Raw genomic sequence first — 14,803 nt, 5'->3', positions numbered from 1 at the left:
CTGTCTGAGCCTATGGGTATGTGTGCATGGATGCCATGATACCATTCACCGGGACCGGGTGCCGCCACCTTCTTACCCTCCTCTCACCCCTGCCAGACGAACAGGAGATTCTATGTTCTCACCTCCTGCTCTCAGCGTGAACAACATGCTTTCTGTTTACGTCTCTTCCTTCCTCTCACGTTTAGAGGGAGGCTAAATGAAAGTGTGTCAATAGTTTGGGAAAAGAGATAATTACACCGTTTATATGTTTTACAATCAGTCTTACCCTGGGTATGTCCGGTTTGCCACCTGTGACGAGAATCATTAGGCCTTCTATTTGTTGGCTCACTTGTTCATTTGCTTCCTCATTCAATAGCTGAAATTCAATGTCACAATATATCCCATGCATGCAAGAAAATATAACAGTATTGCTTTGATATGAGCAGAAATAAAGACATATTCAGATCCCATTTAATAAACATGGGGCATGTGCTCACAATCAGGGTTTTCAACCATTGGGAATGATGATCAAATCATTAGCATGGAGGGCAGATGAGGGGGCGTCAGGAACAGAAAGAAAGAGAGAGAGAGAGAGAGTGAAAGAGTAACCCATTAGCTCATTGCAGCAGTCCTTCTCTCATATCCTTTTAATGGTTAGGGAGTGTGTTAGTTAGCCATCTCCATGAAGGACAACTATATGGACAAAAGGGCAAACAATCTAACTGAGCATTTAACATTTAACCATTACTGTTTTTAGGAAGATTAACTCGTGACTAGATGAATATGGACCTGAAGAAGTGAACTGCTTTATTTTTACTCAAGGAATACCTGGAAGAAGATCTGGAGAGTGTGGACCAAAAGCTTGAAGGTAAATGATTTGCCTGCTAGCAGGACTGAGCAACACAACAACTGAACTCTAAAGAGATCACCCAAAAAATGAAAAAATTGCCATAATTTACTCAATTTCATGTGTTCCAATGATATTCTGTTCATGTTGTTCTGTCTTCTGTGGAACACAAAGGATGACATTTTGAAGGTGTTTCTGTGCCATGAAAGTCAAAGGGGTCCAAAGTTGTTTTGGACCACACTGACTTTGAATATAAGGTCAAAATCAGACAATTCTCAAAATATGTCCCACAGAAGAAAGAACATCAAACTTCATTTGGAAACATTTGGAACAACATGATGGTGAGTAAATAATGAAGAATAGAGCATTTTAATTTCTTGGTTGAACACATTCTATAAATCCCAAAGATATCATGCTGATTTTTAATTTTTTTTCCTATTTTATTCAATTGCCTTATACGTTTTCTTAATATCTTCTTCCAGAATGCAGGCTGTGCCTGGTTTTAGGTGCAGAGAGCAGGGTGAGAGCTCTTTGCAGCAACTAATGCCAAGAATGGTACGGGTAACAGGAGCAGGGGGACCAGGTTTCAGTGCTGGGGGTCTCCAGGGGCCTCTCAGATCTTTGAAACCCCCTCGTGAGCTTAGTGTGGAGGAACAACAGGAGCTACGGAGAAAGATCAACAGCCGTGAAAGGAAGAGAATGCAGGACCTCAACGTAGCCATGGATGCTTTACGGGAGGTCATGGTTCCCTACTCTCCTCCAACCGGTATAGGTGGAGTACTGCAGCACCCTTACTTTCCTCCCGGAGCCCCTCCGACCGGACGGCGCCTGTCTAAGATCTCCACTCTGGTGTTGGCCCGTAACTACATCCTGCTCCTAGGCTCCTCCTTGCAGGAGATGAGGCGTCTGCTGGGAGAGGTCAGCATCGGGATGGGTGTCAGCGGGACTGTACCACGTCTGCTGCTGACAGGGGGGTGGCCATTTCTTAACGGGCCAGGACAGCTTCTGCTTTCCCCTCCTGAGCAGCAAATGGGTGCAGTAAAGTGCCCCTTTCTGCCTCAGGGTACCCAGGAGGAGCCCTTGGCATGGGGGTCAGGCAGAATATTGGAGAACCTGGTGTGCCAGTGTGGGGTGTGTCGGACCCCACGGGTGGTGCATGTTAATCCCGCCACACGTTTCCCAAAGTGATTCCAACATGACTTGGAGAAGGTCACCCAAAAACTAAAATTCTGTCATCATTTCTTCACTGTCATGACGTTTCCAAACCCACTTTCTTTGCTGGAACACAAATGAAGAAATTTGCTTGTTCCACAGAAGAAAGACTTTTGAAATGACATGATGGTGAGGAAGTGATGACAACATTTTTCAGTGAACTATCCCTAAGTATCATAAATAAACACTGAGCAAAACTTGATTAAATGAGCATTTATAAAATTTTGGTTAATGTTAATTTCCACATGTACTAATACATTTTTAACATTCCAAGTGGTATAAACTTGAATGTGCAAGTATGCATTAGCTTACTGAAACTTTTAAAGTGTTACCAGTTTTTCCTTTTGCAAAACACTCTTAGATACAGTCTGTCTCCCATATTGTTGTTCTCTCCTTTGTGTTTGCTAAGAATTAAACTAGAAAAACTGAAAGAGTGTGTGTGTGTGTCTGTTATTTGAAACTACTGCAAAAGTTAATCTCTCAGCACATTTCTTGTTTTTTTCATCTCGTTCTGTCATAGTAAGTGTGTGCATGTGTGTGTGCTTGGCTGCATCCAAACGGATTGAAATAATTAATTGTGCACCTCTTTTACAGCACAAGGACGGAGCCTTTCTTTCACCCCATCCTTCTCTGAACCCACCCCATTCAACTCCCCAAACAAGCCCCACATCAAACCCGACAGCCCCATAATAATTAGCCCACACTCTTTCTCCAGCTTCACCATCTTTAATCCACTCCTTCGATCGCTGCTTATCAAGGTAAATGCGTTTACACGGGCCGCTGTGGCACCATTCATTACTCTCTGTGAACAGCATATTCAAACGCCCAGAAAATGTGTTTCCACCAAAGGAGTTCACTTACCTAAATTACAAACAACACCCTCTCCAGCACCCAAACTCTGACATTCACCCCTCCGAAGGCTGGGCGTCTGAAAAAAAGAAGCAATTCTTTCAATCTCAGTGCCCGGTGAAAGCCATGAAAGGAGGGAAAGGCAATTCCATCTTGTAGGAAAGGGTGCGTGAATGAGAATGCAGATTATAATCATAAGCATAATGATAAAATACAAGGAATAATCAGTCCCACTGCAAAAGGGGATTAGTCCGGCCAGGCGCGTGAAAGAGGGCGAGAGGCTGAATGGAAGGAGTCTGTTGCCCATCGCCCGGGACAAAAGGAGAGGTAGATGCCATTAAGTGAGATTAGGGTTAATGGGCCTTGATTTTCTTACAAGGAGGTAAAAAAAAGAAAGAAAAAGAAGTACAGAGGGGGGAGAGGTGGGACAGAGAAGTAGGAAAGATCAAAGTAAGACACCCCGACTTAAAACCCTTCTCTTTGCGAGGACGCACATACACACACTTTAACTTACCACCTCTTTCATTTACATATAGCTGCCTTATGTCCGCTGACAACTTGAAGAGATTACCTCACTAATTTTAACCTCACTTCAGTGCTTTTCTTAAAGCCATCTTCTCATGTCGTTCTCTCCTGAGGTGAAAACTTTCTCTCTGATGATGGTGGGCGTATTGTGAGAAGGATGTAGGGGTCTGCTCTCTCTTTGTGTTCATTCTTCAGCTCATCAGTGCAGCTAAATCCAGCCAAAACAAAATGAGACAAAAGAAGAGAAAGTAGAACGGGGTGTCCTATTGTTCTCCACAAAATGCCTATGTGTCCTGGTATACTTTACTGATATATGCCCTGACCAACCACTGTGTGAGTATGCGTGTGTGTGTTGCAGAGAGAAGAGCCTCTGTACTGTGAATTCACAAATTCTCAGTCGAACTGATTTGTTTCATTAACTGTTTAATGTAAGTAAATTTTGGTAAAACCAATCAATTATGTTTAAGCATGTGTGTAATGTTTTTGATACTTGTGAGGACCAAGTGATAAAAAATGCCCTCTCAAATAAAGCAAACCATGTTTAAGATCTAATTATAATGGAAAATGCAGTGATCTTTACAATTTGCAGGCACAAAAGTGGCCAAATCATGTTTTGCTTTTAATCTACTGATATCACCAAGTGTGTTTCCAATGCTTAAGTGCTGAAATATGTTTACTGAATTATACTGAAGTGGAAAAATATCTAGAAAAACTTATTTTTTAGCATGTTCACATGGGATAATTGGTTCATAAATAATTAATAATTGCTTTATTTAATAATAACAGAAGTCTAGCTAGGTAAATGTGTGTGTGTGTGTGTGTGTGTGTGTGTGTGTGTGTGTGTGTGTGTGTGTGTGTGTGTGTGTGTGTGTGTGTGTGTGTGTGTGTGTGTGTGTGTGTGTGTCTGTGTGTGTGAGTGTGTGTGAATATCTGAGTCAGGGCAAGTTTAAGACTGATTGAGGGCCATCCGTCCTTATCTATTGGTGAAAAGATGAGGGTGAGAAGATCTCCACTCCTCCTTTCAGACCTTCTGCACATGTCCCAGGATTTATCTCTCTCCTCTTCAGGTTCTTTATTCCAGCAACGCGGCTAAAAACCACCAACCTCTTTGTGACTTACAAAGGGTTAGAGAGTCATCGATATATCACACACACACACACAAACACAAACACACACACACACACACACATACACACACACACACACACACACACACATAGATAAAAACTGATACATTTTCTAAAGTGAAGAGTAGAGGACTGTTTTTTTTATGTTCACTATGAAGTTACATTATTAGTTAAGCGCCAGGTTAACTAATACATTATTAGAGGTAAGCACCACTATTACTATTGCTCATCCTTGCTACATTCATTTGTGTTGATGCCTTAAATGTTGTGGCTAAAGAGAAATGTACAATTAGTGTCTATGATAAGACTTATTGAATATAAAAAAAAACGTGGGGTGGATTCATTTACCTCGGGCCAATAAGCAATCACCTACTACACACTAGCAACACCCTAGTGGTCATTCATAACATCTTAGCAACTCCCTGGCAACACCACGATAGAAAAAAAATGCTAGTATATTCAAGAATATTTTCAAAGAAACAGAAAGTAACACACTGAATTAAATGTTAAATTTTGAAATAGAAAATTATTTCAAATTTAATTATTCCAAATAAGCTGACTTAATTTTATTATTTACATGAACAAAAGTCATTAAAATAATTTTAATCAAAATGTATTTTTTTATACCTTTTCATAATTTGCATAATAGTATCATCTAAGAATCCTTTCAAATCATCTTCAAAAAATTTTATTTCTTCTGCTCTCTCCCTCTCTCTCTTCTCAACGTGGGGAGTCTTGGAGATAGGAAATGCTGCGCCATAAACTGGAACATGTGAATGAAAGAGCGGGTGGGAGGGAGGGTGGAACAGGGGACTCCTCTCCTCCCACTCCTCTTTTTTATCTGCTTGAGCATTAAAACTCCTGTATTCCCTCATCCATCCATTCCTCCCTCCCTGCCTCCGTCTCCACCCAAAATTCTTGCCTACTGTTCTCCAGGCCATATCAGCCCAGTACACACACTTTACTGGGCCCAGTAATGACCTGTGCCATTACCCCACTGATCCTCTCACACCCTCTCTCTGTCACACACACAGTTTTATTAGATTCCATAACAGTCTCATCATTACCCTTATACCCCTAAGGACTGTGAGTGCTTCAGGGTGGTGTGGCATGGGAACAAACCAGACCCCATCAGTCAAACACACTCACATAGACATTCGAAAAGAGAACTCAATGTCATGCCAAAGATATTTGAAACATCACCAACCAGGCATGTTGTTTTCCTTTAGTTTATGCCTATCAATTCTGGTCTGCTTCAAAATTATGAGCCATTTTATACAGTTGCCTCAAAAATAATTTTGACACTTAAACCGGAAAATTCTTACATTTTATTACAATACCTAACAAAATATAAAACCAAGTGGCACCTGCAAACAAAATGCTTGACATTTTCTCAGAACTAACCAATTACTTTTAACTAACTAGTCTCAAGTTCAGTTTAGTAAGTTAGTAAGTTAGTTCCCCTTTAAGTTCACACAGGTGTTCTATAGCAGAGTAACCACAGGTGATGCTCTACATTAACTATGAATATGTATCATTAACATTTGACAAAATGAAAGTGTCTGAATACTTTGTCTTCCTTTAAAAAAAAAAAACCCTTAATGGATAAATATGTCATTAAAACGTTAAAAAAAGAAACAACAACAACAAAAACTACATTTAACTTCATTAGTGTTGAGAAATTAATTTCGACGGGGGATTTACAATTGAAACAAGAATATAATCATGTTTCAGTTCTCATAAGAGTCTATGAAGTACAATATAAATACACACTCACTCACACTCTTGGGCCAGAGAGTTCTCTCCAGTCTGAAGAGAAGAACAAACACACACATGCTCACGATCATTCTCTCACAGACACACTGTTTGGGCCGGGTGTCCTTGTCGGCGTGGCAATGACCCAGTGGCTCTTAGTTTGACCTGTGCCCCAGCGCTGCCCTGGGGTCCAGAATGCCAGTTAACACATCACAGAGTGTTTTCTTTTCACTTCCTTCCTTCCTCCCTCTTCTCTTCTCTTCTCTTCTCTTCTCTTCTCTTCTCTTCTCTTCTCTTCTCTTCTCTTCTCTTCTCTTCTCTTCTCTACTCTTCTCTTCTCTTCTCTTCTCTTCTCTTCTCTTCTCTTCTCTTCTCTTCTCTATCTCTGACGTGTTCCTGCCCTTCTTGCCCTGCAGAGGCAGCCGCACAGCTGACAGGGAACAGGCTTTTCTCTTTCTCTCCCTTTCCTTCTCTCCTCTGTTCCTTCTCTTTCTCTTTCCTACTCTTTTCTGCTTAATTGAGTTGTTTGGCAGACGGGCTTGTCAACCTGCCGCCACAGCGTGGGGAGTCTGTGTGTGTGTATAGACACACACAGTGTGTGAGAGATGCTCTTTGTGCTTCACTAGAAGGGTTCGTTTTTCACTGTTAGTGCTGCTTGAGTAGATATTCCACAGAGAGATAGAGACAGAGTGCCGTAAAGAAAATAATATAATGCTTTTTAGGTGTGAATACAAAGAGTTTCACTGCATTTCATCAATATTTATATTTCAGACATTATGTATTTTAGATCAATGTCTGTTGTAAAGTAGTGGTGAATATACCCATTTAGTATTAGTAGCTGTGGTATTTTGGCTGTAAATACAGAGTTCTGGGATGAAACTTTAGATGGCGCAGTCCGATAGGTCTAACTCAATCTGACCTAATGACATCATCACATGCCACAGCTGATTGGTTCTCCCCTGTATCGGTAGCCAATGAGCTTGCTGCTCAACATTCAAATATATGACTATTGCTTGCCGTAGCAGTTGCAGCTTGCTTCAGAAACCCTCCACCTTCCCCAGCTCCACCTGAATAGATCTGCTATGAGATGATTCATGCATGCTATATGGGGGTTATTTCATACATGTTATATTTGCAGCAGCAATATTTCTTACATGCTCACAGCAGCATGTTGTGGATGTATTGGCAGTTGCAAGTCTCTGTACTTGCTCTGCCACAGCAGCAGCGTAGCAGATCTATTCCGCTAAGACCAAATACATTAACATTGTCATATACATTACCATGCCAATCCCTCCGAGAGTTGTCATGACAGAACTACTGTTACCATGGTAAATTTGGGAGAAATATTGGTATCGATATAAAAATTTTAAATTCTCTGCACACAACTGTGAAACTATTAATGACAATGAACATTAGCACTCAAACTAAACTAAACTGTAAAAGGATTATAAATGGATGTGAAGAGTATGTAAAAGTATCAGAGGAAAAAAGTATTATTGCTTCATCAAATGCATTGTTTCTTTTCTTTAAACAGCTCTGTGAAAATGAACCCTCAGCTGTGACAGCCAAGGAAACAACATAAATATACTTAATTTAAGACAAAGTTCCTTCCAGATGATTCTATGTGCAGTTATACTTCACCATGAGAGGCTTGCAAGCATATCTTTTGAAAGACAAAAATGGAAGTGCTCAGTAAACATTGTGTGCGTGCACTGCCCATTAATCACCTGTGCTTTGTAAAATATAGGCATGGTATCATGTTTCATGTTTGTAAAAAACTATTTCGCTTCTGGCCAAAATATCAGTCCATAATTCAAAATAACACTTTCTCCAGTGAACAAGTACTCTCACATCAATATCCACCAACATATTTCTTTAGAAATGTTTTGGACTGTTTTCACTTGTAAATGGTGCTTGATCTGTGCATATTTCTATCCTGATTCAGACAAGACTTTTTCACTGGAGACAGCAATATTAGAGGACTTGTATTTAGCCGAAAGCAATATTCACAGTTAAAAAAACGTAATGATGAATGTTTATTACAAGCATGCAGCATTTTGCTTTACAAGGCATTAACTGATGGACTAGTGAAATGTTATGCTCGAAAAGTGCTTTTTTGGATTACGATATGCTTCATTTTTATCATGCTAGTCTATTTGCCTTATATTTGATGAAGTTAGCATCACTGATTCTGTTACTTCTCTGTTTAAACCTGTGAAGCTGTTTTGAAGTAAACTCTATTGTATAAAGTGTGACTTGATTTGTATTTACAAAATTAACCGATCCACAATTACATGCTTTTGAAAGTGCATTTCTCATTGTATTTGATATTAGCCAGAGAAACCCACCACGGTAGTTGTTCATATATGTGTGTGTACAAAGCATGTGCATTTCGCTCAGTTTGAGTGATGCTGTCATGCCCTCTTTCTTCTCCCCTGTGCACTCTGCCACTGATCAGAGACAGGGAAGGGCAAACGCTCTGTGTGTGTGTGAGAAAGAGAGACCCCAGTGTTTATGTCATTAATAGACAAGGTCTGGACTTGAGCCACCTTACCTCAGCTTTTCCCCACACTACCACCCCAACCAAACATACACACCTCTCCTCATTTGGGAAACATTGACATCCATGCCAAGTCTCAGCACACACACACACACACACCCTCTGGAACTGTACTGACAGCAGAACTCAGCCAGACGGTGGACAGACGTTGTGCTGACCAGCACAAACCTAAAGACACATCGGCACAAGGGCAGTGGAGGGAAGGAAAGAAAGAAGAGGGGAAAGAGGGAGAGAGGGAGGAGAGGGGTCAGATCCTTTCATTTCCAGCTTGCTGGAATAGCAAAACCAGCAGGTAGGATCAAAATGCACCATGCTGCAGAATTCATAAATGGCCCAAAATCTGCAGGTGTATAATTACCACTTAACAAATGGTGGTTTACCAACATTTCTAATAGTGCATCAATGTTCACATGCCATGTTCTGAACTAAAGCTAACACTAAAACTATTGATTTAATGCAAAGTAGAAAAAAAAAGTTAAATAATTTATTCCTGTGATGCAAAGCTGAATTTACAGCAGACATTACTCCAGTCTTCAGTGTCACATGTTTCTTAAGAAGTCATTCTAATATGCTGATTTGGTACTTAAGAAACATTCCTTATTATTATCACCATTGAAAATAGTTATGTTGCTTAACATTTTTGTGAAAAACATGATATAGTTTTTTTTTTTTCCTCAGGATTCTTTAATGAATAGAAAACATAGAACAGCAATTGGATAGCATTTATTTGAAATAATGGATTTTTGAATTTTGAATTGAATTTTTTTTAATGCAAAAGTCTTACTATCAGTTTACTATCCATTCCCCAGACTTTTGAAAGGTATAGATTAAAAAAAAAAACAATTTTTAACATTCCACTTCTCTTCTCTTATTTTCTCTTCTTCTCTTTTCTTTAAGGGCCAGTTCTCCTCCACTTCAATATAAGGAAAGGAAAGTAACAGTACATGTTCAGAATCCAGCTATTGATGACAAATTCAACTTTAGTTTGTCTCAGCTCAATGGAGTTCAATTCCAGATGATTTTATTATTTTGTACATATCTCATGCAGATTATAAAGTCATTTCATTCAGCCTGTGTACAAATGTCCTTATGCTTATTGTGAGCAGTGAGAAAAGTGGGTGGGGTGTAAAAAAATGCACTCTGTTGGAAGGGCACGGTCACATATATATACACACACACATGCACAGGTCACTACTGGTCTTGACTGGTCAGGTCCGCAGGTGCTGCTTGGCTTGACTGGAGCCTCATTTGCATATATTTGCATACTGTCAGACAGTGTCAGAGAGTTGGAGTTAACCCAAAACCAGAGAGAGAGAGAGAGAGAGAGAGAGAGAGAGAGAGAGAGAGAGAGAGAGAGAGAGAGAGAGAGAGAGAGAGAGAGATGCTGCTAGTTTGAACTCTAAATGCAGAGAAGAAACAGGGTAATGAAAATGAAAATGTCCTGTTTTAACACTATACTTTTGTCTCCTATTTTTGTCTTGCAGATGTATATCTAAAATTACAGTTATTTTTATATTATTTCAAGTGCTTGCCATATAATACAACTGATTGTCTATGGACAACATGTTGTCAGCTTTAAAAAAAAAGTGCATAATGCAATGCAATTTAAAATACATTTAAAATATATAACTATTAAACTCTTTGGAAAAAAAAATATTGTGGTTATTTTTACTGTACTTTGCTGGTAAAGGAAAAATACATACATTTTTGAGTATTTTACATATTTATTAGGACTGTATGCAACTACATACTAGTACATACTACCAGATTATGAAATTGTGTCTTAAAACCACATACAGCCATGTTGTATATTCTCTGAGTTTGCATATAAACACAAGCATCTAAATGAATTAAGTATGACAGTTTAAAGCTTCATTCAGCAACAGTTTTCTATAACTGAAAAATATGCAAGGGTTAAGACAAGTTGGCAAGTATATCTATTTGATTTTCTTCTTCCAGAATGCATTAGTAACATATCACCGTCTAAAATAAATCTCTGCCCTCCCTTTCTCACCTTCTCTCTCGGTTTGTCCTCTCCTGCTGAGGGACACTGATGCTTGTTTACTGCCGTGGTGTCTCTGGACAGGGAGGCTTGTAGCACAGCATGAGTCTCACACAGGTGTGAAACACACACAAACACTAAATATTACAAAGTGAGCGAGGAAACGTTTCTGCAAAATGTGAGTTTTGATTTGATGAAGATTCTTGGAAATTTAATTAATATCTTTAAATTATTAAAATTCTGTGTTATTAAAAATGCATTTACTGTATATTCATAAAAAAAGTAAATCATAAAAAAAGAAAATAAATTATATAGAACTTATTTCTTGTTTGGGCACAAAAAAATCCATGATCACCTTTACATTTATAATTATATTTAAGAATAAAAATAGCAGATTTTTGTATCTTGGCAAATCTGAGCAATGTTGAGATAAACTGTTCAAATAAACTGTTCAAAACCCTTTTCTCAGATTTCTTTTTTAATTAATACTTCATTCAGCAAGATCATGCATTCAGCTGATTAAAAAAATGACAGTATAGACATTAATGATGTTAAAAAAAAGACTTCTGTCTCAAATAAATTCTGTTTTTTTTTCTTACTTTCTATTTACTGTTCTACTTTTCAAAGAATCCGGTTTCCACAAAAATATTAATCAGCACAGCTGTTTTCAACATTGATATTAGTAAGAATGTTTCTTGATCACCAAATCAGCATATGAGAATGATTTCTGAAGGATGTGACACTGAAAATTAGAGTAATGGCTGCTGAAAATTCAGATTTTTACTGTACTGCTCTTATGCTCACCAAGGCTAAATGTAGCCTTGGTGAGCATAAGAGACTTTTTTTTCCAAAATCATTATAATAAATTTACCAACCCCAAGATTTTAAAGTATATCTTCTGAATTTCTAGAGGAGATTTTTTTTTTCTTAGGTGACTTAATCTGTCTTCTCCAATCGATCTCATTGCTGTCCATGAGAAACAATCAAGATGTTAAAGAGATCTTAATCATGATTTGGGTATGTTCACCTGATCATTCAAAACGAATATTTCTAATTCAAACTGAAAAGCCCTGTCACCATAAAACTTTGCAAAGAGGACTTGAGTGTTGATGGATGGAAAGATAGATGAATGGATGGATGCGAAAGTGTTACAGAATGACAATCGCTCTCTCTATCTTTTGATACAAAGACGGGTCTGTTCCACAGCAGCTACTAGTAGCCTGACCATCTGTCAACATCCCCCACAGTACAAACATTGTGTTTATAGGATGGACTGACTCGCACACACACACGTCGGCACACGCACACCTGACTGGCCCAAAGCATTACATCTCAGATTGTGTTCCTGCCAAGAGTTTATCACAATGGAACGCATCTCTTCCCTGTGCAATGATATCATAGAGAACCCGCTGGGCTCTTTTCTCCTTTCTAATTCTCTCTCTCTCTCTCTCTCTCTCTCTCTCTCTCTTTCTCTCTCTCTCTCTCTCTGTTTCTCCCTCTGACACAAACCCTCTTTCTCAACGTGTGCATCTTAAGCCGGCACAATAAGATCTGGTCCCCATACAGCAGGCGTGACAGTAGAGTATTGAAATGCTATTGGAGAAGAGAGACACCACTGTGTGACAGAGGACAGAGAAGAGACAGCATAAGTGAGAAGAAGAGAGAGCGTGTTTGTCAGTCCTTACAGCTTATGGAGCCATCTTTCACTAAGATGCTCATTATTGCTGTGCAGGTTCTCTCACACGCACTGCTGAGAACAGGGTGTAAAGGGAAAGAAACCCCCAGACTGCACCATCCATCACCTAGGAAACATGATACCACCTGCATCTTTCTTTCTTTCATACTTTATCTCCACAAGTTTCTGTTGAACTTAATTAAGTTATACAAGATTCAGCAAAATTTTTAAGTAACTTTTACAGCCAATTTGATTATACTTAAAATATAAGGCAGTAATTGAACTTAAGTTTTTAAGCTGAAGTAGGTAGAAATGTTTATAGTGTACGTCTAATTGTTTTATAATTGTATTAACTTTGAGAAATGATCTATAGCGTACTCTCTTAAATGACTAAAAGAAAGTGATTTACTTTAATTTAAACATTAAAATATATATATAACTTTTAAAATATAAAAGTCTTTCTTTCACAGGAAAACTGACCAAAACATTTGGTTGATTTTTGTCCAATCAAATGCTTTTCAGAATAAGACTACAAACAGCTAGCAATTATCAAAGCATGGTTCATGGGTATGATGTGGATTAAAAATGTATTTTAAATATAGCTAAAGTCTATAAAATACAATCATATTTATAATTTATTCTCTGAGGAAACTACTTCAGGTTCTCATATCAATATTTTTATTTATTTATGAGTTAATTTGTCTTCCTACAATTCAGTTAAGAAAGAAGCAAGTCATCAAAATAAGTGTAAACTCTGAAACTGGAGTTCCTCAGTTCAGCCGGAGCCACTTCTACGAGACATGAACTATAAGTGAAGCAAACCACAAAGGAAAGATTGAAACTGATACTGCATTGGAACATACCTACATTTGGTGCAGTTACAACTGCATTCCTGTTGTGAAATTGCGATGCATTGTAGTGTGCTTAATTGTGACCGCTATTGTGAGGTAGTTGGCACTAGTTGATATGTCCTTTCCAGGCCTTCTGTTTTGATGGGAAATACTACACTACACAACAGAAAACTATGTTTTTCAATTTTAAATTTTGCAGTGTGGCTTTGCTGACTTCAAATAGAACATTCTCATTTGACTCGTCACGTTGCTCAGTTGCAGTACAGACCATATGCAATTCCTTTCGTACCTCATGTCAATTTAAACAACTTGCTTAAATAGTTTTTCTTGATTGTGAACATGTATAAGTTGCTTCAGCAGTAAATTGTGCCTGTTACATGAGACTGCCAACATGGGAGGTCAACGAATGGTGAATAGGGCAATATTTGGAAAGCTAAGTTCAGAAAAACAGTCAGGTTGCCACTGTGCTTGCAAGCAACAGCAACAATAACAAGGTGAGACAGTGAATGCATTGGGGTTAATTTCCCAAGTGACTCTCTGTTCCTCTCTCTAACACACACACACAAGGCAAAGGCAGGGGGAGGATGATCTGCTCAAATAAATGTTGTCAGGTGTGTTTTGTGCTTTAACTCTAATTCCGGGTGTTTATCCGCACTAATGAACAACTCTGAGTCAGCGCAAGAGAGCTAATTGTGTGTGTATGTGTGTGTGTGTGTGTGTGTGTGTGTGTGTGTGTGTGTGTGTGTGTGTGTGTGTGTGTGTGTGTGTGTGTGTGTGTGTGTGTGTGTGTGTGTGTGTGTGTTTGTTTGTGTGTCTGTGTGTGTGTAGAGGAACAAGGGTTAATTTAGTAGAAGAACATTGGAGATTCAGTGACTCTGACATTTATGGGCAATTAAGGATGGAGGAAGAAGGACAAAAAAACATTGGATATGAAAAGGAGAGGGGAAAGTAAGGTATGTGTTTGGGTTTATGCAATTTTAATGACATGCCAGTATCCAAAGCAAGCATCTGTACAAGGATAGATGACACATTTTTTTCAAGAATGTTACCGTCTATAGAATGGAGGTCATCAGTAGATCAACGATGTTATAAGCACATATAGTGTTCTAGATGAACTGTGTTCAATAACTTGACACTCCACTGAAGCACTTATTTCACCATGGCCAAAAGTATGTGGACACCCCCTTCTATTTAATAGGTTTTTCTATTTCGGAGAGGACAAATCTTAATGCTATGGCATATGATGACATTTCTAGGGAATTGTGTGTCTTCACACAAAACTAAGCTTTTATAGCTTTGCTGTGTGGCAACAGTTAGGGATGCCCACTAAACACCTTTGGTATAAATTGGAAGACTTTTCTCTAGCTAGCTTAAACACTGACTTGCTTAGAAAGATTCTCTTCAAACTGTTGCAGTAGTTG

General features: G+C 38.7%; 1 protein-coding gene across 2 annotated transcripts; it reads left to right on the top strand.

Moving 5' to 3' along the window:
* The first annotated feature begins 579 nt into the window (after positions 1 to 579).
* LOC109096167 (oligodendrocyte transcription factor 1-like) lies at positions 580 to 3,932 on the top strand. Of its 2 annotated transcripts, XM_042763909.1 has the most exons (3): positions 580 to 847; positions 1,001 to 1,167; positions 1,309 to 3,932. In XM_042763909.1, the coding sequence occupies exon 3, from the start codon at positions 1,310 to 1,312 to the stop codon at positions 2,012 to 2,014; it is 705 nt and encodes a 234-aa protein (XP_042619843.1). In that variant the 5' UTR covers positions 580 to 847; positions 1,001 to 1,167; position 1,309; the 3' UTR covers positions 2,015 to 3,932. The 2 variants fall into 2 exon arrangements, with proteins under 2 accessions (XP_042619843.1, XP_018965370.1); XM_019109825.2 differs by lacking the exon at positions 1,001 to 1,167 and having other exon boundaries at positions 582 to 847; positions 1,309 to 3,930.
* Positions 3,933 to 14,803: the final 10,871 nt, after the last annotated feature.

The sequence above is a fragment of the Cyprinus carpio genome, chromosome A9 (assembly GCF_018340385.1).
Source record: "Cyprinus carpio isolate SPL01 chromosome A9, ASM1834038v1, whole genome shotgun sequence".
Classification (NCBI taxonomy): Eukaryota; Metazoa; Chordata; class Actinopteri; order Cypriniformes; family Cyprinidae; genus Cyprinus; species Cyprinus carpio.
This window is presented reverse-complemented; position numbering and strand designations above follow the sequence as displayed.

What these genes read in the sequence shown, in the direction of transcription:
- LOC109096167 (XM_042763909.1), top strand. Translation starts at nt 1,310, where the DNA reads ATGCAGGCTGTGCCTGGTTTTAGGTGCAGAGAGCAGGGTGAGAGCTCT.